This window comes from Rhincodon typus, chromosome 3 (genome assembly GCF_021869965.1).
Source record: "Rhincodon typus isolate 14 chromosome 3, sRhiTyp1.1, whole genome shotgun sequence".
Classification (NCBI taxonomy): Eukaryota; Metazoa; Chordata; class Chondrichthyes; order Orectolobiformes; family Rhincodontidae; genus Rhincodon; species Rhincodon typus.
This window is the reverse complement of record NC_063334.1, coordinates 26705798-26729529: the sequence shown is the minus strand read 5'-3', so window position 1 is coordinate 26729529 and position 23732 is coordinate 26705798. Positions and strand designations below refer to the sequence as shown.

At 43.2% G+C, this 23732-nt stretch overlaps 1 protein-coding gene and 1 non-coding gene across 4 annotated transcripts in view; both read left to right on the top strand.

Annotated features, from left to right (window-relative positions):
- apba1a (amyloid beta (A4) precursor protein-binding, family A, member 1a) overlaps window positions 1–23732 on the top strand; it is a 168875-nt gene that overhangs the window by 136611 nt on the left and 8532 nt on the right. For all 3 annotated transcript variants that reach the window (XM_020509892.2, XM_020509889.2, XM_048594748.1), the window contains 5 exons: window positions 659–844; window positions 5945–6124; window positions 8503–8715; window positions 13575–13694; window positions 16903–17043. In XM_020509892.2, coding sequence (XP_020365481.1) covers window positions 659–844; window positions 5945–6124; window positions 8503–8715; window positions 13575–13694; window positions 16903–17043 — 840 coding nt within the window. The remainder of the gene's footprint in view (window positions 1–658; window positions 845–5944; window positions 6125–8502; window positions 8716–13574; window positions 13695–16902; window positions 17044–23732) is intronic.
- LOC125482866 lies at window positions 9782–9887 on the top strand. Its single transcript, XR_007261836.1, has one exon. It is a non-coding gene; the product is annotated as a U6 spliceosomal RNA (small nuclear RNA).

Sequence of the window (23732 nt, the reverse complement as noted above, 5' to 3'; positions counted from 1 at the left end):
GGATGTTTGTCGGTGGCTGGGTGAGTGTCTGTACATTGGTGTGTGTATAGGTATGTTTGTGGTGGGTGTTTGAGTGATGGCTGGAGGAGTATATGTTTGTGTGTGTGGTGGGTATAATTGTGCACCTTTGTGTCTTGCTGTAGGTGAGTGTGTGGGGTCATGCATGTTTGTATGTCTGACAGTGTAAGAGATAGTGCTTGTGTTTTATGTGTTGGGCTCAGGCATGTTGCCTGTTGGCGGGTTACTTATCTAATGATGCACGTAAGGCTAAAATTGTGTGTGATGGAATGCTCCTGAGCATGAGCAACCTAAATCCTATAAAAACGTCCTAACTCATTCCCAACTTATGAAACTGATGGTTATTGAATGCAATATATTGCCATTGTACATTACATACTCGACACTAAAAATGCAATAGCCTTGCTGATGATCCACAGACACATTGTTTTCTGCGTGAAAGGATTTTACCGTAAATTGCCTCAAATTGCAGATCAGACTTAACCTCAGAGCTTACTGGTGAGCAGTTTGAAAAGAGTGGAGAAACAACTGAATGTTGCAACAAACTGTTTGAACATTTTATTTTTAGTTCTGGCATTATTGGTATTGTTGAACATTCTGCTCAATTTCTACCTTGTCACTCTCCCATTCCTTTTCTTAGGAAACTATGATGGACCATCCCTTACGGACTATTTCGTACATCGCAGACATTGGGAATATTGTTGTGCTGATGGCACGTCGACGCATGCCTCGATCCAATTCCCAGGACAGTGTGGAAGCGTCTCACCCTTCCCATGATGGGAAGAGGCAGTACAAGATGATCTGCCACGTCTTTGAGTCTGAAGACGTATGTAGCACTTGTGTCTTTCCAGAAGGGATTTACCAGAATTATTCCAGGGAATGAGGGATGTCAGTAGCATGGATAGATCAGATAAGCTGGAACTGTTAAAGCAGAGAAAGTGAAGAGGAGGTCTGAAAGAAATGTTCAAAATCGTTAATTGTTTTTCAATAGAGGGGCTGAATCTTAACTATTTTTGGCTGAGTCCAAGTTAGCCCATTCTCCCAGCCTTATAACTGTTTAACCTTAACAACATACACTTCACCTATCCCTAGCTATGCCCCATCTGGACATCCTCTAAGTCAGTGCCACCCTGTCCCCAGTGCCCACTGTAAACCTGTACCTGTCATTGTCCAGCAGGGAAAACTCATGTACAGGCAAATATTCAGACAAATGCAGACGCACACTTTTATTTTAAAACAACACAAACAAAATGAGCAGAAGCTGCAGTTTACCTGTCACAGTGCAATCTGAATTCTGGTGTGATGACCACAACTGCATGGAGAGCCCATTTCCACCACATTGAACCTGGCCTGCAAGAGAACTCGGTAGCCCTGAGCCCCAGCAGTACACCTGCAGCTCTGCGCTTCCCCTGTGGAGGCCAGAGTAGTGGTCACTGCCACTAAACCTCTCCTGCAGCCCACCATGCCCTCCACTACTTACCACTTACCCTGCATGAACCTGGAGTTTCCCTACTCTCCCCACTGTCACATCACTGTCCTTGTCCCCACCAGTGCATTTTCTCCGCCATCTTTGGCAATGATTCCCCCACAGCTGACCCTACAGACCACCCTTGCACCCATCTGAATAACAGACTGACTGTATTTAACACACTGTCTAATGTTGATGAGCAACCCCTAGGCATGACTGATCAGACCCCTGACCACAGTCTGTTTCAGCTCCCTGATGGACAATATGTAGTTGGCCTCATGCTTGGCACTGCTCCTGCAGAAGGATTATCCACTCTCTGGAATATAGTCAGACAGACCGCCTGACCCTGAGCAGCCCGAGTGGACAACTGATGATGACCAAGCCCCTGGAATATTTGAGGACTGTGGCCATGACCAACGGTCCTGGGACCCCCCCTCCCCTCCCCCACTCAACAGACAGCACCCCCTCACCTTTGACTGGACTAAGCAGCAGCCTCCACTCAGTTTCTGACCTATCCATTTGGCTGAATAAATATGCAGTGGGTTTGCTGCGCAGGTTGCTGGCACATGCTGCTGGTGTTAGATTAATGTCTCAGTGTGTGCCATATAACAAGGTGACCCTTCCCCCACCTTCAGACAGATCCCTGCTCTGTGTGTGTGTGTGTGTGTGTGTGTGTGTGTGTGTGTGTGTGTGTGTGTGTGTGTGTGTGTGTGTGTGTATATGTGTGTGTGTGTGTTTGCGCGCGCACGCAAAGAAGCATGTCAGTTTGGCAGTAATGCACTAACAGAGCAGAACTTGCCAAGGCAGGGATGCTATGATCATGCAGGTTAGCACTGAGTGTACAAATGCTAAGAGAGAAAGTGAGCAGCCCTGAGATGTAGCCTGGTCCACACTATGAGTTTGGTGCCTCCGTGTGTGCCAAGAGTCCTTGCTCTATCTGTTCAATGCTAGTTGCTGGTGAGCTCTGCAATGCAGATCTTTGCTTCTTGAGCATCCTGCATCACGCAGGCCATAAGAGGTTGTCAGATGCTGGATGGCAGTGTCCATGGATGAAGAGGGCACGTGGCCTCTGACTGTGGATCATACCCTGAGATGCTGTTTTGTCCTTTGCAACATGGAGCAGGGTTGGATAAACAAACAGCTGTATTTGCCAGGCTCTGATTTCCATTGCAAATTTGTTGACATCGATCTTGTCTGGTGCATTTGTTAAGACGGGACACCAAGTGTTAATGAGTTGAGTTGGGCCGTTAACAAGGTGCTCAAACAGGCAATAGTTCCCCCTTAATCGACAACTTGTCACTGCCTAGTGTGAAACTCACCAAGCTGCTCAGGAAAAGTATGAAAAATGGAATGAGATGCTCCTGACCTTGGGATGAGCCACACTGGACTACTTCCCCAATTCTACCACAAATGGTGCTGTAGCTGATGTCACTCAGACTCCTGTAAGATTCCACCGCAAGGAACTATTTCCGATGGCTCAAAGGTGCAAAGTTAAGGTGATTGGCAGAAGAATCAGAAATGACAAGAGAAAAAGCTTCTTTGTGCAACGAGTGATTAGAATTTGGAATGCAATGCCTACCAGAGAGGAATTAACTAGAAATGCAGTGTGAAGTACAAACCACCCATCAACAACCCACAGGCCCGAAAAACAGCAGAACAAAATGGCCGCAAGATGGTAAGGGTAATGATAAACGACGCACACAACCGGCTCCATAAATACCGGACAAACAGGAAGGAAACTAACAACAAGAGTACATGAACACCAACTGGCTACAAAAAGACACGATCAATACTCACTCATCTCAATCCACATGGACAAGGAGAACCACGACTTCAACTGGGACAACACCAAGATCCTGGGACAGGCTAGGCAGAGACAAGCACGAGAATCCCTGGAAGCATGGCACTCCACGTAGCATGCTATTAATAAACACATTGAACTCGACCCCATATACATTCCACTACGGAGGAAACCCAGAAGTGAGGCAATCCATCTCAACGGACCCCAGAGTTTAAAAACCAGGCGGGAAAACACACCGACGCTTCATCAGAGTCTACGCTGGGGATGTTACCAAGCACGGTAACGAAACGTCTGCAGAACAACAAACCAGCTCGGTGAGCCAACCAACCTCAACACCCACAACCCGAGCTACAGATCTACTCCAAAACCTTAGTAACCAGAAATTAATTAATTAGAAATTAACCTCCATCTGCCACTCCTCATCCCATTGACCCAATTGATCAAGATCTCTTTATAATCTGAGATAACCTTCATCACTATCCACTATACTACTAATTTTAATGTTATCCGCAAACTTACTAACCATGCCTCCTATATTCCCATCCAAAGCATTTACATAAGTGACAAACAGAAATGGAGCCTGTACCGATCCCTGTGGAATACCTCTGGTCACAAGCCTCCGATCTGAAAAACAATCCTCTACCACCACCCTCTGTCTCCTACTGTTAAGCCAATTTTGTATGCATCTGGCAAGCTCACCCTGAATCCCATGTGACCTAACTTTACTAACTTGACCTGTGAGTGAGGGGGCTGTAGCAAACACCAATTATAGGGCTGTTAGTATAGGCTGGGAACAGACCCAGCTCACAGGGCTGCCTATCCCCTGGCCATCTACCAGCATTGATTCTCTCTTGAATGTTGCTTGTCACTGGTACAGCCATTACTGGACTTTTATGCACAGAGTTCTCAATGCTTCTTGAAAACTAACTAATATCACATAGTATTGCTCTATAATGACTTGTGGAGCACGTTTAGATGCTTAATTTTGTTAAAGGTGGCATACAATTGCAAGTTCTTGTGTTGGCAAGGAAATCTGTGTAATTAGAAGTTGGCAGGGGGAGGGGAGAGAAGAAAGAATGGGTATATGTGAAAGAAAAGCTCATACTCCTGAAAATGCACAGGACATAGAAGAGCCAAGATAAAGGACCAAGACAAATAAAGAAACTTCCTAACTCCCTAGTGTGTTAGTGAAGACACCACACAGGATTACACTGGGCTACACGAACCAGGTGATGACCCTGCCTCTGTAATCTCCTCCAGCCCCACAGCCCTGTGCGATCTCTGTATCTTCTCCAGTTCAGACGACCGACACATCCCTGACTTTGCCCTTGCTTGAGACCTACACTCTGGAATTCCCACCCTGATCCTCACCACCTCTCCAGCCCTCATTCTCGCAACACGCAGGGATCCTGGCGACTTACCCCTTTGACCAAGTTTTAGAAACATAGCAGCAGGAGTGGGTCATTCAGCACCTTGAGCATACTCGGCCATTCTAGACTATGGCTCATCATCAACCACATCTCCTTCATTCCCAATACACCCCTCTGTCCCTGGGTGTCGTTAGTATCTAGAAATCTATCAAGTTCTGTCTTGAACTTCCTCAATGATTGTCCTTCCACAGCACTGTCTAAGTGAAGAAATTTCCCCTCAGAACTAACCGGCAAGTCTCTTTTTTTTTCTGAAGCTAGGTTCCCTGTTGTAAACCCCACAGCCAAGGGAACTGACGTCTTTGCATCTACCTTGTCTCTTCCTTTAATAATTTTTTTAGGATTCTGTAAGATTGCCTCTGATTCTTCTAAACTCCAGCAAATACAGGCCTGGTCACCTCACCGTCTCAGAAAATATGACAGTCCCACCATCTCGAGTGTAAGTCTGGTGAACTCTGCTTGTTGCAGTAATTTCTAATGGGGTTTGGTGTTAACTTTTGTTCTGAACACTCCTATGAAGCCCCTTTCACTACATTAAAAGTGCTACATAAATGCAGCTTATTGTTGCAATCTCTTGACTAATTTGAGTCGGTGGAGAGGTGGGGGAATAGAATGGAGTGGGGGCACGTCAGTCGAGCCACCAGGAGATTGTGAGAGACTCCCCTGTATGGCGTTTTCCCACCAAGTAAATGTCTGCTTCCAATTCTCTCTTTCTCAGCTCGCTCCTTCATTACCCACTCTGCAGAGACAGATCTCCTGACTATGATGTCCACTTGTTAGTGCCGCTAGGCACGGAGCACTCTGTGTGAGGTGGTGGATATTTCATGGTTTCCATGGCATCAGCGCTTTTCTAAAATAACTTGCAGCTTCCTCTTTGCCAAATTTCTATTTTGTTTCTCTCTCCCCTTTCACCACCCCGTGAAAACTACAGGCAAGATTATAAATAAACTTAGCACACTCTCTACGTGAAACAGTGTTACAGGCAGATGTCAGAAATTGTCACTGAAGTCTTGCTATTTATTGCTAGTTTTGATTGAAGGTTTCTTGAGAATCATTGTTTAAAGACGGGGAAGAGACTACCATGGTACTTTTAAATGTTTGCTTTCCTTGTTGAAAAGCACAAAACCGATGTCATCTTGCTGTTAAATCTGTTGCAGTCCTAATTATGCAAAGTTTGGCGCAGATCCTGTGTAATTATGCTCCTTTCCTTTTTTTTTCCCTTCTCTGTAGGCCCAGTTAATAGCTCAGTCCATAGGCCAGGCCTTTAGTGTCGCTTACCAGGAGTTCTTGCGAGCGAACGGCATTAATCCAGAAGATTTGAGCCAGAAAGAATACAGTGATCTCCTCAACACTCAGGACATGTACAATGATGACCTGATTCACTTTTCTAAGTCGGAAAACTGCAAGGAAGTACGTGTGTCTTCCCATAATAGTAGGAGCTCTCCTTTTGATGAAGAGGTGGTGGGGGGATGAGATTTTGAAACATCTGCTGATTTTATGATCTTCTCTTTCAGAAAAGGGCATTGCATGTGTGTGGTTTAGTGCTGTAGCGTTTATTTTGATTTGTAAAGTTATTGATTATAGTACTGTATTGTAGTTATTGAAGTTATTGTAAAGTACTGTGTGGAAAGTTTACAGTTCACACCAGATGAGATCAGAGGGGAATGGAGCTTAAATTGCTTCAACATCTGCACGTTATTGTATAACGTGATGGTCAAGTATCAGAATTAGAATATAGTATTATTGTCACGTGTACTGAAGTGTACAAGGTCGCCATTTCCGGTGTCATCTTAGATACAAAGTTGCTTAGGTACAAAATCTTAGGTATAAATTAGAAAAATAAAGAAATAAAGTTATAAGTTCAGCATTACAGTCCTACTAAAGCAGAGGAGCTCGGGGCTGGGAATCCGCATTGGGCTTCACCTCGGGGCCGGGAATCCGCATTGGGCTTCGCCTCGGGGCCGGGAATCCGCATTGGGCTTCACCTCGGGGCCGGGAATCCGCATTGGGCTTCAACTCGGGGCTGGGAGTCCCTCGAGTTTGTTTTGGGGTTCACATCGAGTCAGTGCTGGCTCAACTGTATGCCCCCGCTGCCACCTGAGGATGGGAGGGAGGTAAGTAGAAAGGGAGAAAAACATGAAAAGAGAAAAGAGAGAAAAAAAAAAGACAGATGATGCGGAGGACCTCCAGTACTGGAGCCCTGCTCCGCCGCCATCTTGGACCTGGTGAAAAGATTGGATGAAACATTTTATAGTTTTATAACCTTTTCACATTCAGAATTTTAAAAATATCCCAAAGGAGACAATCTAGAATGATATAGTTTGCAAAGCTTGGTGAACCCACTGTCAGGCCTGTTATCCTCCCATTCAAACTTTGCCTGACTATGTTTTAGCACCTCCACGTCATGGACTCAAAATTATTTGGCACACGAGAACCATAGTGGCCTACATTGTAATATTTTGATGCTGTCTTCACAAAGGAGGGCACAGAGACTTGATCGATCTGCACTAAATTCACTGGAGTTTAGTAGAATGAGGGAGGATCTCATAAAAGTTGTAAAATTCCGACAGGCCTAGACAGGATAAACACAGAAAGGATGTTCCCAATGACCAGGGAGTTAAGAACCAAAGGTCAGTCTAAGGATAAGGGATAGGGCATTTAGGTCTGAGATGAGAAGAAGATTCCTCACAGCGGTGAGCCTGTGGAATTCTCTACCACAGAAAGCACTTGAGGTGAAACAGGATGGAACCCTGACAGGCACACGTTAGAAAAATAGTGACATTTTGTTGGACAGTTTGAATAGAGCTCTTTGTGGACAATTGTCTAAGATATCATAATGGATTCTTGGCTGCATTTCAAAATCTACGATTAAGGAGCTTCTGAGTTCACAGTTCAATTGACAGTTTAATGAGGCAATAAAAGGATTCGCTATCTTTGATATTTATTTTTATATGGATTGGCATGAAGGTTTAAAAGCTTTGATTGGATTTTATGAATGGGAGATATTTTCAGTATCAGCTACGTAGGAATGAGAGCTGCTTTTGATTATTAGACATCTTTCCATCTCCACATGCTTTGTGAGGTCTACCTGTGGCCGGATACTGGGTGAGTGGCGAAGGAAGTGGATTGGAAACAGGAGGGACTGTGACAGAGGATGTGAAACCGGGGTTAGCACTAAGTTGTCATGAATGGTATGAAGGACCATGGGAGGGTGGGTAATTGGAGGGGTGTAGGGGGTAGTGGGCCTGACATCCTCTTAAACAACAGGCACAAAGCGCCAAAGAGCTGAGGTGACGGTGAGAAACAAGCTACGTCATCCCTCGGCTTCTCCTGTGGCTTCCTATGGCGTGTTGCAGGGGGCAGCAGTGGGAGGAGTGCATAAACCATGCATTTTGTCGTGGTGTTTTATTTTACTGAGGTGGACTCTGCAAAACAGGAAATTTTCCAACTGCCTCAGTAGCCAAAATTAGAATAAGACTCTATTGGAGTGAAATTAGGAAGCACTTGGATAGATAAAGGGTAGGAGAGATACGGAATCCTTCCACAAAGAGAAAAAAAGGCAGTTGTTCTGGCTCATTTGTTGAATTTGAATCTGAGTTGTGCTAGATGCTTGGTAACTAAAGATGTTAAGTATGGGGCAAAGGCAGGTAGATAGAGTTAGGTCACAAATGATGCTAATGTTAGCACAAGCTTGTGGGACTGATTGACCTCCTCCTGTTCCAATGTCTTTAGTATTTTAAATAGAGGCAGGTGTTGATGTAACCCCTTTCTTGTGTTTCTTTTGGCAGGTTCACGTTGATAAGCAGAAAGGTGAAATATTGGGTCTGGTCATTGTTGAGTCTGGCTGGGGCTCCATACTGCCTACTGTAATTATTGCAAACATGATGCACGCAGGCCCAGCAGAAAAATCTGGGAAGTTGAACATCGGGGACCAAATCATGTCTATCAATGGCACCAGCCTGGTGGGACTTCCATTGTCTACCTGTCAGAGCATCATAAAGGTACATTATCCACTCTTAAAATGCAATGATAATGTTGGGGAAAGGGGTGTATCAGTGTTTGGTATTTGTAATATATTTCAGACTGTATCTCCATGGCCATGGTCAAATTTGGTGTTGCTTCTTTCAGACATTGGATGTGAGTATCATTTTCAAGGCAGCATTTATTGCCCATCCCTAAGTTGCTTTTGGGAGATTGGTAGTGAGCTAACTTGCTGAATACAACTCACCAGCTTGCTAGGCCATTAAAGCCAACCATGTTTCTGTGAGCCTGGGTCACTTATGGGCCAGAATGTCAAATGTTCTTCTCTCACACGCATTAGGGAATCAGATGGGCTTTTATGACAATCCAGTAGTTTCATGGTCATTGTTGACTGAGACTTCTTGTTTATTCCTCAGCTGCTGTGGTGGGAATTGAATTTATGACTCCAAACCATTAGTCTGGGCATCTGGATCACTAGTCCAGCAACATACCTATCCACTGCATTACCAAAGCTTTTGTACCTTGCTAGGGAATCTCACTGGAGCCAAGATTTATTGCTAACTAGCAAGTAAAAACTACTGGCCTGATGGATGTCCCAACATTTAGATCAACCAGACACTGCTCCCATGCTTGTAGGAATTCTACAGTGTGTCTGAGTTGGACACAGACTCTTTGCTTCCCAAACCTCAGCTAATGTTCTAGCATTACTTGATTGATTGCTTCTTTGTGGTCCACCTCTGTGGCAACACACTGTCATGAATCCATTTCTGTTTGTTGCATTATGAGATACATATCTTCAGTGACCAATTCCCATTCCTCATCTGTGTGCGTCGCCTGAGGCAGAGCTTGATCTTCAATTCAACAGTAGCAAACATGAGTTAGAAGCAGTACACTTTAATCATCGTGCACATCGCCCTTCCTAGCTACACACGTGCCTCCTGAGTCTTTCCGCAGACACGAACAAGAATGCTCACACGTAGTAAATTTGTGGTTACGGGGATAGGGTGGGAGGTTGGGTCTGGATTCGATGCTCTTTGAAGGGTCGGTGCAGCCTCAATGGGCTATACTGTAGGCTTTCTGTGATTCATGTGCATACAGCCCCATGTATACTAAAATTGAGATGATATAGAGAGCATTAGCAAAGCCCCCATGCAAGGATGGCACGCAAAGTCATGAAGCATTGCACGTGTACACTTCAAACATTTGCAGTCCAGGTCTCCTATTCAGTCTGGAGCCACGCTTTAATCGCTTATTTGTTGAGTCGTGAAGATCACTTGTGGAACACTGTGCCTCGTGTTTCAGCCTCAACCTCAATGCTGTCAAATAACTTGCTTGGCTGTTTTTAACCTGAAACCTATGGAGACCTCTTTGCCGATATATTGGCTGCTGCCTCCCAGCATAGTGAATCCTTGGCTTTATTTTTGGATTCTTCCACATATCTCTGCAACCCTGACCTAACCTAGTTACCTACTCCCTGTGTGTCACCCTTTGTTTCACTGTTCAGTTAGGCGTTCATTCAGACAACCCTTCCTCACTGCAGAATCATAGAATGGTTACAGAATATAAGATTTTTAAGGTTTGGAAGTCACAGATTGCCTGAGATAGGCCATTGAGAATTGGTGTACAGTTTAAGGGAAGTTTATTAAGAAACATTGGGTTTACAAATGTTGCATAAGTTAAATAGACAGGAAGAAGATGATAAATGATCTAAACAGGCATAAAATATGTACAACAAGTGAAAATAATTTACTGGTCTTGATGTGGTAATAGGGCCTTGTTGACCTCATGGCTGTCGCTGGCATCTCTGTCAGAGTGGTGTAGTCATTCTCAATCATATAAACTGATAGAAGGGTTTGAGTTATAAGGAGAGGCTGGATAAGCTGCAACTTTTTTCCTTGGAACATCAGAGGTTGAGGGGTGACCTAATAAAGGTTTATAAAATCATGAGGGGCATAGATAAGGTGAATAGCAAAGGCCTTTTCCCTAAGGTAGGGGAGTTCAAAACCAGAGGGCATAATTTTAATTTGAGGGGAGAAAGATTTAAAAGGGACCTGAGCGGCAACATTTTCCACACAGAGGGTGGGTCATATGTGGAATGAGCCGCTCGAGGAATTGGTAGGCGTTTACAATTACAACATTTAAAAGACATTTGGACAAGTACATGAATAGGAAAGTTTAGAGGGATATGGGCCAAACATAGGCAAATGGAACTAGTTTAGTTTGGGGAACCTGGTCAGTATAGACAAGTTGGACCAAAGGATCTGTATCCATACTGTATGACTCTTGAGAAGCTGATCTCCATGGCTGGAGGTGACAGTTTCTTGTTTGTTTGTTAACAGCGATCTTCTTCCCTCAGTTCTTTGCCTTTGAATCAGATAAAATATCAGGAAGTGCTTTTCCCTCATGTAGACAGGGGTTTGAAAGTGACAGACGATTCCATTGTTTTGAGCTTGAGTTGAAGCTGGGATCGGTCCCACCTTGAGAAGATCTCTCGCATCCAAAATTATGCTTTTTCAATTGAAAGAGTTCATTTTGATACCTTAATACTGGGAGGCTTCTGTCAGTCATTCATAGGAAGACAGACAATTACAGCTTCTTTTGGCCATTGACTAAAGCTGGATATCCTAGATGATCTCTTATCTTTCTGTTGAAAGTCCATTTAGTCATCATGTGAAATCCCACCCCCCCACCCACCATCAGAGTTATCAATGCCTTGTTTCCATACAAATCTCTCTGCTCTACCTACATCACTGAAGTTCATCATTCGTGGAGCCATTTTAGTGAATTGTTATTGCACTCACATGTCTTCACATCCTTCCTATAGTGTGTGGCGTGTAGACCAATGTTCCAGTTGAGGTTAAACCAATGTTTTATACAGGGTTACAACAATCTCTTTGCTTTTGTATCCTGCGCCCTTATTGATGAAACCTTGGGTGTTGTAACTGCTGTCCTATCCTGTCCTGCCACTTCCAATGACACTCACACGTATTTGTCCAGTTCATTCTCCTTCTGTTCATTTCTTTCCTGTTGTTGTGATCCCAGTTGATGGTGCTATTGGACATGCCAGAGTCCAGAAAGAAATCTGGCTTGAGAGTTCAGTTATTTTTTGGTTAATGTGGCAGCCAATCATTGAAATATAGTCACAAGTGGCTTTAGCAACAGTTTCTTTAACAATAGATTTTATTACACAAAAGATGAAAACAGAAAAAGACAGATTATCTAAATAAAGAACACAATAGTAAATCTTAGAACACTCAGCCAAGTCATGTTTCAATCTAATCTTCAAAATTGTCACTTTACAACAAGTTAAATCCAGGGAAATTATTCCCCCATATCAAATCTTTAAATTTGACATAGCTAATTTTCAGTTCTTCACTGAGAACTGAAGTTGTGTTACGTGTGTATTTACAAAGTCAACAGATTAAACCTGCTGAGCATTTTATGTCCATCCTGGGCCTCCTGCAGTTCCACAACGATGCCACCCGAAGGTTGCAGGAACAGCATCTCATATTCCGCTTGGGAACCCTGCAGCCCAATGGTATCAATGTGGATTTCACAAGTTTCAAAATCTCCCCTCCCCCTACCACATCCCAAAACCAGTCCAGCTCGTCCCTGCCTCCCTAACCTGTTCTTCCTCCCACCTATCCCCTCCTCCCACCTCAAGCCGCACCTCCATCTCCTACCGACCAACCTCATCCCGCCCCCTTGACCTGTCCATCCTCCCTGGACTGACCTATCCCCTCCCTAACTCCCTACCTACACTCACCTTTCCTGGCTCCATCCCCGCCTCTTCGACCTGTTTGTTTCCTCTCCACCTATCCTCACCTCTATCCCTCTTCTATCCGCCTCCCACTCTCTCCCTATTTATTTCAGAACCCCCTTCCCCTCCCCCTTTTCTGATGAAGGGTCTAGGCCCGAAACGTCAGCCTCTCTGCTCCTATGATGCTGCTTGGCCTGCTGTGTTCATCCAGCCCTGCACCTTGTTGTCTCGGATTCTCCAGCATCTGCAGTTCCTACTATCTCTGAGCATTTTATTAACCTGCCAGTTTCTAATCTCATACTCCCGGTCTGGAAGTCGCATGAATTAAACATTTCTTATGAGGTAACTCTGCTTTCCCTTAACAGTGCTTTGCTCTTTTTTAAGGAGAGGAACTATATTTTCTTCTGACCCCAATCAGTCTCCTCCAATCTGACAAAAAAAAACTTTTAATCTCTGGATTTCCAGTGCTGAAATCAATCCTTGATTATAATGAACCAAAAACCAGCTAATAGCCTTCATCATTTACACTGACTGTCATAATTTAGCACAGTATAAACAAGCTTCCATTAACACTCCGGGGATCCCTGCCTTCTGATATATACTGGATTAGGTCACTGTTTTGGAAGGACTGTCTGACCTAGTTTTTTTTTCCAAACTGTTCAGAAAATTAACTGATTTCAAATGCCACTGTCCTTTCCAAAAAAAAACTCCAAAATATTTATATGCACATAATATATCACACTGTCCTTCAGAATCCTCTTTCACACCTTCCTTATCTGTGTATTCAGGCCACATCCCTCCTGAATCTTTCCACTCCCTGCTCAATGTTTTTCCAAACTTGGTACTTTGCTGTGTGGAAAGGTGATTATGTAGTTGTAAGCTGTGGAGCCCACAGAGAAGCTGTTACTTAGGACTGTGGCTGTCTACAGGATAATATTGATGACCAGAGAGGTAAAAGGACAGAACTGCAAACATGTGAGAGCTGGGAAGGAAGCCACTTAAACAGAGATAGTTGAAATATAATCCTACATCTGCCTCGGTCTTACCTGCTACTTCTTTGATCCAGAATTCAGTCTGTCAAAGAAATAACCAATGCTGTGTGTTTTGTTTCAAATGAAGGGTTTGAAGAACCAAGCTCGTGTGAAACTGAACATTGTGCGATGCCCACCTGTCACTACAGTACTTATTAGAAGACCGGACCTTCGCTATCAGCTGGGTTTCAGTGTCCAGAATGGCATTGTGAGTGGAATCATGCTCCTTGGGTTTGGTGAAGGACCATCTGGGATGTAAAGGAGAAATGCAGCAATGTTGATGATGGTGGGAAGATGAACTGAAGTTAATGAGGTAGTTAGGTCCTCAGGCAAAAATTTACAGTGGGCGGATGGTGTAGTTGGACTAGCAATCCAGGGATTCAGAATAATGTTCTGGGGCCATAAATCACACCGTGGCAGATGGTGAAATTTGAATTCAATAAAAGTCTGAAATTAAATTACTGTCAATTGTGGTAAAAACACATCTGGTTCATTAATACCCTTCAGGGAATCGAGCTGCTGTCCTTACCTAGACTGGCCTACATGTAACTCCAGACTCTCACCAGTGTGGTTGAATCTTGCCTGCTGCCTGGGTGTAACACTGTGTGTGTGGGGGCACAATTACAGCAAAGTGTGTTTCTCTGCCCCACACCAGCAGGACATCTCACCCTAGAGCTGCTGGAAAATCAGATTGGCCTGCAGCGCCAGAGCTTCACAGTGGATGCTAATGATACTGTGACTCAGATGAGTAAGGGTCATTGATAGGGAAGGTTTGATGACCTTAGGGCTGGGTTTTAAAGTCCATGCAGGGGGAAGGGACATAGGGATACTACCTTCTGGGGGAAGTGCCCCAAATGTGCTAAAGACGGTATTCCCTTCCTTCCTGCACTTACTTTAAAAAAAATTGCTGCCCATTCCTGCCTGCTTACTCATGGCAACTGTATTATGGTGTGGGCAGCATAATATTGGGGTCTGTTAACTCCATTTATTTACATATGGTGGGTGGACCTTTGATTTCAGCCCATGCTCAGCCTCTGTATTATGGAGGTGAGCTCAGGATGGGCTGGGGGTATGGGAGATCAGGTGGATTAGCCTTTTGCCCAAATTAGACCCAGTGGTGTTTGCAATATGCAACCCCTTGAGTTTAATCTGTGAGGAAAGAAGGACTTCTACAGAACAGCATTTAACAAGAGAAGGACATCCCAAAGCACTGACTACTGTTGTATTTAAGCAGGACAGCTGCTGATTAGTGCACAGCAAGGCCTCTCAAGCTGGAGATGTTCTCCTTACGACAAACGAGGTTAAGGGGAGATTCGATAGAAGTGTTCAAAACCTTGAAGAGTTTTGATTAAGTAAGTAGGGAGAAATTGGTTCCAGTGGCGGAGGAGTTGGTAGCCTGAGGCTACAGATTTAAGGTAATCAGCAAAAAAAAATCAGAGAGGAGATGAGGAGACCACCGGGGATTTGAAGAAATAAAAAGCCGAGTTAGGGAAAGAGCGTTGGGATTAACTGCATTGTTTCAAACAGCAGGTACCAGCACCAGCATCTGTGCTCTGCCATTCTAGATCCAGCAATGAGAAAAATGACCCAGTAGTCTATTTTAGTGATTTCTGTCCAGTAACAAATTCCGACCAGATACTCCGTGGAATTCTGCTGCTACACCTCAAAAAATGTGCACTAAATTATTAAATACAGCTTCCTCACATGAAACAAATTGAAATGTTTCTTAACTCCAGTTACAAGCCAGGCTTCTCTATCTCTTCCTTTTCCTTTGCATGACAAACTGTTCAGGCAGCCTAGGGCAAAGGGAGAAGGCTTGTTTCATTTTTGTCAACAAGGTTTTGCAGAAAGTGATGTCGTCGCATGCATCATGTTCCAACATGTTCACATTCCAAGTCAGTGAATATTTACCAGAGTTGTTTTTTCATGAAAACAGCAACGAGGATTCAAGAACCAAATTATCATGTTGCTGTAAAGGCAGTAGTTATTTTTGAATTTTGTTTGGAAGCGAATTGCATGTCATTCAATATCAAAGCCAGACAAATGGAATTCTTCCAATGCCTTACTATAACCGACTGTCTTTACTCCAAAATAGGACACTGTGAGGACAGCCAAGATTTATTCTAGATATTGGTGCCTAGGTTGACCTTTGAAAGCTTTTAAAAATCCCTCCAAAGACGAGATCGACTCATACGCCAAGTATAGAAGTGAACTGTTCTCTGAGCCAGGAGATGTGGGTGCTAGTCATATCCCACTCCAGAGGTGTGTCCTGACACATCTGAGCGAGTTGGTTTACAAAGTCGTACAAAGTGAGCTGCTGCTGTGTGTATGGGTGGTCACCATTCTTACCATTCACCATGTGGAGTCTTACATTCCTGCACTTCTTCGCAACACAGTCCATATTGTCAGCTTGGATCCCTCATGCCCACAGATAGGTAAAGCATCCATTGGCAGGGTAAGAATTTGAGGCTGACTACTTATGTGAATGTAAGATGTTTTGGCTGAAAAAGCGGGGTTGTCTTATACTTGCCTAAGTGGGTATCTGCAAAAAGAGAAATGGTTTAGTCATTTTGTGTGCAGTATACTAAAATATGCACAGGATATTCAAAAGGTAGCATACTATAGCCGTTCCTCGGTATATGTGAGGGTTCAGTTCCTGAGAGCCCCGCAAGTATGGAGCTTGTTAAAGATAGGTTAAAAATAAGTTAAAATGGTTAAAAAAAATCATGGATATGCGGCTTATGCCTGCAGACATTGATTTTTATTGTTACTTAATTTTTCGCGCCAGTAGGTGAATTCGCGATTCGTGATTTCGTGGATACAGAAGGCTTACTGTATCGATATTTGAGTGTGAATTAATATTTTGAATAAAAGACTCGCAATTAAATTGCACCATTTGCAACATAGCAAAGTCAGTGAAGTATTTTGGAAATGCAGCACTGTTGTGTGGTTAGAAGCCATTTGTGTACAGCAAGATCCCACAGTCAGCAATGTGGTGATGACCGGAAAGTTTGTTTTTGATGATTCAATCAAAGGTGAATGCTGGTAAAGGCACTGGAGAGAACTCCCCTGCCTCCCTGATTGAAATTAATTGCAATGAAATCTTTTAAACCCATCTTTGAAGCACCAGATTGAAGTCACATCTCAAACTGGAGCGGCCAAACAATCTTTCTCCAGGTTGTTCTTTGTTCAGAGCGGTATCCATGAGATAAATCCTGAAATCCTGGAGATTCCAGACTAATCCTGAGCGTTAGTAACCCGCAAAGGGAGCCTGATTTTGTCCATTTACCCCTTTCGTGCTGAGACAATTGATGTTTGGCAAAGGCCCTAGCTTCCCTTAAATTGAAGGTGCATTTCATGTTCAGAGGCTGCATCTTCACGCACCAATTCATGACAGCTCTCCAAACGTATTTCAGATATGCAGCCTTATGCGAGGAGGAATTGCAGAGCGTGGTGGTGTGAGAGTTGGTCATCGGATCATTGAAATCAATGGGCAAAGTGTCGTTGCAACGCCTCATGAAAAGATAGTCCATATTTTGTCCAACGCAGTTGGTGAGGTAAGGGTTTGTGTTCTTCCTGTTAATCAGTGTTTTGATAAATAACCAAGACCACGTCTTAATTTCTGTTTCAAGTAATCAGAAGGCAGAGGTTTTTGCTCATTATAGAGAATGAATTCTGAGTGGCATTGGATCTGGTCATCATACCTGAGGAAGTATTTTTTGGCCTTGGAGTGGGCACAGTGCAGTGTCATCAGAACAGTTAAGAGGACAGCTTTCATTCACATGGCTTGTGTTCCTTTCAGTATAGGTGATTAAGGAGTGAGGTGCTTAATTTATTTGGTGATTTATTAGGTTAGCTAGAGAGAGACTATTTCTCCTTCTGTGAGGTGCCCAGAACAAGGGGGTGGAACCTTAACGTTAAGAGCTACGCCATTCAGGGCGATGCCCGGAAGTATTTAGAGTCATAGAGATGTACAGCACGGAAACAGACCCTTCGGTCCAACTCATCCATGCCAACCAGAAATCCTAAATTAATCTAGTCCTGTTTACCAGCATTTGGCCCATATCCATTTAAACCCTTCCTTTTCATGTACCCATCCAGATGCCTTTGAAATATTGCAATTGTACTAGTCTCCACCACTTCCTCTGGCAGTTCATTTCATACATACACCACCTGCTGAGTATAAAAGTTGCCCTTTAGGACCCTTTTCAATCTTTTCCCCCTCTCACCTTAAACCTTGAACTTCTTCACACAAAAGGCTGTGGAGAATTGTCTGTCCCAAAGAAAGATGGTGAGGCTGGGGTGTCAATTAAACAGAGATTGATAGTAGATCGAGCTATGATATGGATCAGCCATGATCCATCTAATTGAATGGTAGAACAAATTGGAGGAGCTGAATAGTCTCTTCCTGTTGCTCTGTCCATGTTTTGTTTTCAGGATATGTTTTGCCTTTCCTCTGATTCTGTCAGCACTGGCTGCTAGGGCAAGCATCGGTTTTTGAGAGTTTATGTAGCTAAATGAAGGTTAGTAAGAGCCTTTTCTTGCTTTTTGTTTCTGTGGGGAAAGCCTTGAAATTTCACCTTGCAGCTTGCTTTGCGGGGAAACAGTAAAGAGAAACGCTTTACATTGGTTGGAGTGTTGCTAACCAGAAGGCAGAGATTGAGTGTAACCAGAGGCATTGTGAGGAAAATTTTTAAGACAGTGAGCAATTACAATCTAGAATATGCTTTGCCTCAGAAAGTGATGGATGCAGCTTCAATTTCAATGAAGAAATGGATAAAAAATTTGAAGCAGAAAGGAATTGCAAGCACTTGGGGAAAAGGCAGGGTGGTAGGAGTGAGACTGCAGCAAAGAACCACTGCAGAGACGTGGACAGAATGGTAAGAACACAAAGGAAGATTGTTCAATGTTTTGTGTCCTTGCTGGCTCAGCTCAAAGGACCGAATGACTTGTTTCTGATCTTTATATTATTCCATAATTCATACATTTGGTACCAAGATCCAAAAGTTTGATCCTCATTAAATAAAGGAGGTTGGAGCAGCAGTCTGATTGTAGAGTTAGTTTTTAAGCTGGACTGTGAGTGAATAAAGTAAAAACCAAAAGAAGTGCGGATGCTGTAAATCAAGAATAAAAACAAAGTTGCTGGAAAAGTTCAGCAGGTCTGGCAGCATCTGTGAAGGAGAAAACAGAGTTAACGTTTCGGGTCCGGTAACCCTTCCTCAGAACTGATGGTGGCTGGGAAAATGTCAGTTTATATGCAGAAAATAGGGAGGTGGGTGGGGTAGGGTGTAAACGATAGGATAGAGCCCAGAGAGAGAGAGAGACAGTTGGACAGACAAAGGAGTTTGTAACGATCAGGCTGGGAGGGTGAGCAGTTGTTAATGGGGACTGTTAGTGACTAACAACAGGGGGTGTGTAGTGGCAGGCTATGTGGTAACGGTGGTAACAGTGAATAAAGTAATTAGCTCTAGGTTGCTGATTGGCAGAACGTAGACAAGTAGTGTTGATTTAAAACACGGTCATTTCAGCTGCCATATACTGCACAGTTCTCTTAACTGGCCTGGGCCTCCACTCCCAGGCTTCATTAAAAAATAGTCCCTTGCATCATTAGTCTAGTAGTAATCTAGTAGGAAGGGATGAAACTGTAATTCCATAACACAAATCAATATTTCAGAAGTACATCTCCTTAATTTCTCATTACTTGCACATTTCCACCATATGAAGACTCCAGTTCCCAGTGAGTGTGAATCTGCATCAGCAACTCTGTAGGTAGCATCCCCCTCACTTTAGAGCCAAAGGGTTGTGTGTTTAAGTGCCCACCCCACCTCACCCCACCCCACCCCAGATACTTGAGTACCTGAATCCATATTGAAACCATCAGTGCAGTGCTGAGGCTTTCAGATCCCATCTGGCCTTGTCAAAAAGTGAGTTGAGGTGAGGAGACCAGTGGAACATAAACTTCTGTGTGTAAGTGATTACAAACCTGTGCAAAGGACAAGACACCAGTTCTTTGAGGTTCAAGAAGACATGATGATCATGTGATTGTCTAACTGGAGTTAGACAATTGGCCTGTTTCTGTAAAAGAAACATTCTGTACAATTTCTGGACCTAATGAGTCAAACTCAGGATGCAAAGGGAAACATTATACTTGATTAGCAGTGCTGTTGAGATATTTCCTATTCCTTTCTCCCTTGTGCTTCTCTAGATTCCCTTTAAATACATCTATGCGATTTGCCTCCACTGCTCCCGGTGGTAGTGGGTCCCACGTTCTCACCAGTCTCAGCCTTCTAAAATAATAGAAACAAACGCCTCTTGAAAGGCAACAAGATCAGAGCACAGCAGGAAGGTGCCCTCGAACACAGGAAGTTCTGTCTCCCTGCAAGGGCAGATGGGATCTGCAAGGTGGCACCTCTGAGCACCTTCAGTACTGCATTGACAGCGTCAATATAGATTCATGTACTCAGGAGCCTGGGGTGAGATTTGAACATGCAACCTTCAGGCTCAAAGGTGAACAGATATTACCTACAGAACTGAATGCAGACTCATGCTTACTAGGAACTAGAATCTTTACATAGTTGAAACATGCTTATCATTAACAATAACAAATAGTACTTCCAAAATATTGTGTTTCAGAATTGCAATTTCCTTCTTTTCATTTCTTCAAAACCAGGCCCAATCTAAACTAGTTTTCCGAACTTGTGGGAGTCAACACACTATCTTAAAAAAATGACCAAATGTAAGGAACACAAAGACTGGGGGAGCTCATAGAGAAGGGGGAGCATTTTTGTTGCCTTGTTCATTCCACCTTCCTGTCTATTCCATCTTGCGTGATCCTTTTGTTTGGCATGAGTCCATTCTGTTTCTTCAAAACTTTGACAATACCTTACCCCTGGCTAAGAAAGACAGAGAACATAGCATGCTGAATCTTGATACAACAGTGTGTGGTATTGAATTAGGGAGAGATTAGAAAAATCCCTGTGACTGTGGGTGTGTACGTGGGTGGATGAGGTTTTGAGTGCTGGTGGGGTGTTGTGTATGGGCTTCTTGTGTGGTTTAAGGGATTTGGGTGAGTGTGTGGGTGGCTATGTGGATGGGTGCATCTGTCCATGAGGTTTGTGGGTTTCTTGTGTGCATGAGGAGAACTGAGTGAGTATGTGGGTGAGGGAGCTGAATGTGTATGTGCTGATGGTCTATGGGGTTCTTAAAGGGGTGAGGGTGCGTGGGAAGGTCGTGGGGATCAGCAATGCAGTGGTTGTATGACTAACTAGAATTCCAGAGGTCTGCATTAACAATTGAGAGATGATTGTTCAAATCTCACCGCAGCCACTGGGAAATAAACAAGCCTGAAATTAAAAGATTATGTCAGTAACGATGCCCTTGAAATTTCCAGATTGTCAGAAAAATCTATTTAGTCCACTAATGTTTTTTGGGGGAAATGAAAGCCACCACCTTTGCTCTGTCAGGTCCACATGTAATTCCAGATCCACAGCCATGTGGCTGACTTTTAAATGCCTGGCAAGCCACTCAGTTGTATTCATGAAGGTGGCTCCTCTCAAATGCAATTACTGATGGACAGTAAATACTGGCCCTACCCACATCCTGTGAATGAATTAAATGAAATGTCCAACTCAATCTGTTACATATAAAAATGCAACTCTTCCTGGTTGTTCAAGGTGCAAGTCCAAAATAATGGCTGTATCAGCAGTTGTAACCTAAATCATCCACTGCAGGACTTAACTGAGTAAGCAGTGTTGGAAATATCCATGATGTTATCACATATAACCCTCAGACCAGATTGTGTTTATAATGTGATTGGAGCTGGTCCCTAGAATGTTGTCAGTAAACATAATTAGCTCCCCGATTGGTAACACAGAATTGCCTTTGAAGTCACCTTTAATTTCTTTAAAACAGAAATTCCACAGACTGAGATGAGTCTTATGCAGGTTTATAACTTTCTCATTAATGGAAATGAAAACTGCATGTCAGTCACTACACAGAGGTTCCTCCCTCCCTTGTTAAATTTTTTCTTCTGAGGTTATTAGGAGAATCATTCACCTCTCACGTCAGGGATTAGTCACGTATTGAAATTGACCCAATATTCCCATAATATTAACATCTACAAAAAGGTTTAGGTTCGAAAAAAATTGCAATAGTAATAAAGAAAGACAAAATCTTCATTTAATTAGCATCTTTCATAGTATCATAGAATTTTACAATACGGAAGCCATTCGGCCCATTGTGTCTGTACTGGTTCCTGAAAGAACTACCCAAACAGTCCCATTCTGCAACACTAGCTCTGTAGCCTTGTAAATTATTAATTTTCACATATATATATCTAGCTCTCTTTTGAAACCTCCTATGGAATATGCCTCTACCACTCTCCCAGACAACACATTCTAAATTCTAACAACTATGAGTAAATAAGTTTCTCATCATCTCATTCCTAGCTGTCTTGCTGACAATCTTGACAATCTAGTTAATGACATATCAGCTAGTGGGAACAGAATATCCTGTTTTACCCTGTCAGATTTGGTCATTATTTTGAACACCTCAATAAGGTCATTTCTTAATCTTCTCTGTTCCAGGGAGAATCTTTCTAATCTTTTCTTGTATCTAAAATCCCTCATTCCTGATATCATTCTAGCAAACTTCCTTTGACTCTCTCCAGGGCTTTAACATCCTTCTTTAAAGAAGGTGCCCAGAACTGAACACAATACTTCAAATGTGGCTTGACCAGTGATTTGTAGAGGGTTAGCATCACTTCCTTAATTTCATACTCTACGCCTCTATTTGTAAACCCAAGGATCATATAAACCTTGTTAACAACTGTTTTAACTTGCATGACCACCTTCAAAGAATAATGCATGTGAATTCCATCTGCTCATGTACTACCCTCAAATTTGTACCATTGAGCCTGTGTTGTCTGTCTATGTTTCTTCTGCCAAAATGCATTAACTCACATTTCTCTACATTGCCCATTTGGCCAACTTTTCAGTGTCCCCCTGAAGTCGCTCAGCGTTATGCTCACAATTCAGTATTCTTCCTAGCTTAGTATCATCTGCAAATTTACAGATGATGCCCTCAACACCATCTCCAAATTGTTTATATCAATCAGAGAAAGCAAGGGTCCCAACACCAATCCCTGGGGGACACAATTTTCAACTTGTCTCCAGTGTGAGAAATGCCCATGTATACCTCCCCTCTCTTTCCTATCCTTTAGTCAACTTCTAATCCACACTGCCAAGGACCCATCAATCCTAAACATTTCTAATGTGCTAACCAACCTGCCATGTGGCACTGTATCAAATGCTTTTTGGTAATCCAAATATACAGTATCTACAGCACTGCTCTTATCGACTGCTGTATCACATCATCAAAGAACTCAATCAAATTTGTTAGGCATGACCTGCCCTTGACAAAGCCATGTTGTCTGTCCAGTATTAACATAGGTACCTCTGTGTATATTTACCTTATTCCGTATTGTGGCCTCCATTAGTTTTCCCACTATTGACATCAAGCTGACAAGTCTGTAATTTCCAGGGTTATCCTTTGCCCTTTTCTCAAATCATGCTGTCATATTTGCAATCCTCCAGTCCCCTGGGACTAATCCTGTAGACAGAGAGGTCTGAAAGATTTCTGTCAGTGGTTCTGTAATTTACTCCCTTACCTCTGTCAGCAATCTAGGATGCATCCCATCTGGTCCTGGTGACTTCTCTACCTGGTGTGCTGCCAGTTTTATCAGCACTTCTTTATCTATCACTATACTGTTCAGCACCTCATGAATGCCTCAAATTGCTTTACAGCCAATGCAGTATTTTGAAGTATATAGTCACTCTCGTAATGCAGGAAAATGGCCTATAATTTATGTTTGTGATGGATTGACGGATAAATATTAATCCTGGGCTGAGTCACTTGCTCTTCTTCAAAATTTATGACCTGAATTTAGATTTAAATTTATTTATTTGTCACGTGTACCAAGTATAGGAATACATAAGTACATTCACTGGCGCCCACTTGGTTACCAAAACCAGAATTAAAAGATTTTAACAGCGCCAAAAGGTAAGCAAGAAAAAAAGCCCAGGTTTCAGATTCTCAGAGTCCTGAGTCCCATCTCCACAATGATGCAGGCACCGCTCTGATTGCTAGGACAACCAGGAGGCTGCCAACGCCACTATGCGAAAGGCTGGCTGGCACTGACTGCCACTGCCTCACCGGCCCCGCTCTCACCGCCACTGCCTCACCGGCC